Here is a 2763-nt window from a genome sequence, read left to right on the forward strand (position 1 = left end):
ATGGGTGAAATATTCACCCACCACATCACCATTTTGGTTGCTGTCTTTCCAATTGGATGCGAACGTCGACCCCGTTCACTAAAAAACGATCTTGTAAACACAAATTCATGTGCAGCCGGGATTGAATTTCAAACACTGAACTTTCACCCATTGGTTTTCTCCTGGCTCCCAACGCTTGGTTTACGACGGGTACGACAGCATCATCGGCACAGGTTTCAACGGCTTGTTGGTCGGTCGTGCCTTTCTCCCACATCACTTGCTGATTTATGGAGTGCTGGAAACAAGCTGTAAAAGATAACCTCCATCAAGTTGGAAAGGAAGTGCTGAATGTCGACCGTGGCAAAGAAACCGTCAAGGGTGGATTAAAAAACATTCTACAAAAGGCCGTCAAACCTGCTTTGAAATCCAGTAGTAAGCGAGTGATTATAGGAACCAGACGGTGATTGGCTGAGACGTATCACGTGACTAAATGTGACGTAGTAGTTTTGGCGACCTTCTTAGAATAGCCTGCGACGAACTCGGTGAAGCCTTTCACGGATTCTGGCTAACAGCTCTGGATCGATTCTCCTCCGTCGCGGTGTCTCGTTCATCGCCGACTCTTCTAAAAGGTAGGTGTCCTCTGGTGTCATGATGACAGTTTTACCATTACGGGTAAATACTTTAATAGGCCTGTCATCCACTTCCAAGATTTGGACAACAATGATAGGTTCGGTTGCCATGTTACAAATGACTGGCCAAAGACAAGTGACTGCGCTTTTTACACGGGAAACTGGAAAAAAGGGCTTTGGATTGGATAAAAAAGATCACGTGGTATTTATTTTTTAAACTTTAATTAATTCAACTTAAATCCATTAACTCTACCATATTGTCATTCATAAATCCTAAACATGTTTCGCCATCTTCAAAAAACAAACAAGGAAAATGGTGATGGGCCCAAGCATGGACTAAACAATCGTTTTCGGTCAGATTAGATTGGAACACCGATAAAGCACGGGGTGACGGTACGTGGAATTTATGCCACAAATAAAAGAAACAATAATGCCCACAGACAGAACTTTGATTTCCTTGAATCCTCTGGGTATTGTGACGTAAGGGTCCTTGACGCCGCGCAAAGTCGACAAAATCTTGGCCATACACTTCTGGGGAACATCCAAACGAGTCGAAGAAATCACAATGGTCTTTTTCGCATACAAAAACTGTCCAATGTTTTCCAGGCTGGCCTGCGTCGTCGGTATTCACGACATACGCTGAGGGATAGCGTGTTGGCTGTAAGGTTTGTAATTGATTTCTGGCTAACACGCCTGCAAATTGTTCAGGGATGTGGCAAGCCAATCCTTCCTCCAACTGTGAAGTATACAGAGGTTTACCAATCCACCAGAACTTGGCGGTTGACGTCGATTTCCAAGACATTATCGTATTCGGCAAATAATAGCAAATCGAGTGGATTTTGTGGAGTATTTTCGATTCCAAAGACAAACTTCCTGACGACTTGGGATGAAAATTGGCTTGATCAGCTCCGTGGTCATTGGTCAAATCCAAAGAGTGTGTAGCCTTTAATATAGTCGTTGTAACACAAATGCAAATCTTCCTTAGTATTTAATATTCCCAATCTTTTCAAATCAAATCTAAATAGGGAGTCGTGGCTTGTTGATGTGTAAAATGGGTGAAATATTCACCCACCACATCACCATTTTGGTTGCTGTCTTTCCAATTGGATGCGAACGTCGACCCCGTTCACTAAAAAACGATCTTGTAAACACAAATTCATGTGCAGCCGGGATTGAATTTCAAACACTGAACTTTCACCCATTCGTTTTCTTCTGGCTCCCAACGCTTGGTTTACGACGGGTACGACAGCATCATCGGCACCGGTTTCAACGGCTTGTTGGTCGGTCGTGTCTTTCTCCCACATCACTTGCTGATTTATGGAGTGCTGGAAACAAGCTGTAAAGATAACCTCCCCCAAGTTGAAAAGGAAGTGCTGATTGTCGACCGTGGCAAAGAAACCGTCAAGGGTGGATTAAAAAAACATTCTACAAAAGGCCGTCAAACCTGCCATGTTGCAAATGACTGGCTAAAGACAAGTGACTGCGCTTTTTATAGGCGGGAAACTGGAAAAAGGGCTTTGGATTGGATAAAAAAGATCTCGTGGTATTTATTTTTTTAAACTTTAATTAATTCAACTTAAATCCATTCACTCTAACATATTGTCATTCATAAATCCTAAACATGTTTCGCCATCTTCAAAAGACAAACAAGGAAAATGGTGATGGGCCCAAGCATGGACTAAACGATCGTTTTCGGTCAGATTAGATTGGAACACCGATAAAGCATGGGGTGACGGTACGTGGAATTTATGCCACAAGTAAAAGAAACAATAATGCCCGCAGACAGCACTTTGATTTCCTTGAATCCTCCGGGTATTGTGACGTAAGGGTCCTTGACGCCTCGCAAAGTCGGCAAAGTCTTGGCCATACACTTCTGGGGAACATCCAAACGAGTCGAAGAAATCACAATGGTCTTTTTCGCATACAAAAACTGTCCAATGTTTTCCAGGCTGGCCTGCGTCGTCGGTATTCACAACGTACGCTGAGGGATAGCGTGTTGGCTGTAAGGTTTGTAGTTGATTTCTGGCTAACACGCCTGCAAATTGTTCAGGGATGTGGCAGGCCAATCCTTCCTCCAACTGTGAAGTATACAGAGGTTTACCAATCCACCAGCACTTGGCGGTTGACGTAGATTTCCAAGACATTATCGTATTCG

At 43.4% G+C, this 2763-nt stretch overlaps 2 protein-coding genes across 2 annotated transcripts; both read right to left on the reverse strand.

Annotated features, from left to right (window-relative positions):
• Window positions 1-837: 837 nt before the first annotated feature.
• On the reverse strand, window positions 838-1410 carry LOTGIDRAFT_175203 (hypothetical protein; the record flags this gene model as incomplete). Its single annotated transcript, XM_009055827.1, has 1 exon — window positions 838-1410. The coding sequence occupies one exon, from the start codon at window positions 1408-1410 to the stop codon at window positions 838-840; it is 573 nt and encodes a 190-aa protein (XP_009054075.1).
• A 784-nt stretch (window positions 1411-2194) lies between these two features.
• On the reverse strand, window positions 2195-2752 carry LOTGIDRAFT_175204 (hypothetical protein; the record flags this gene model as incomplete). Its single annotated transcript, XM_009055828.1, has 1 exon — window positions 2195-2752. The coding sequence occupies one exon, from the start codon at window positions 2750-2752 to the stop codon at window positions 2195-2197; it is 558 nt and encodes a 185-aa protein (XP_009054076.1).
• Between the last annotated feature and the right edge of the window lie 11 nt (window positions 2753-2763).

The sequence above is a fragment of the Lottia gigantea genome (assembly GCF_000327385.1).
Source record: "Lottia gigantea unplaced genomic scaffold LOTGIsca_252, whole genome shotgun sequence".
NCBI classification, from domain to species: Eukaryota; Metazoa; Mollusca; class Gastropoda; family Lottiidae; genus Lottia; species Lottia gigantea.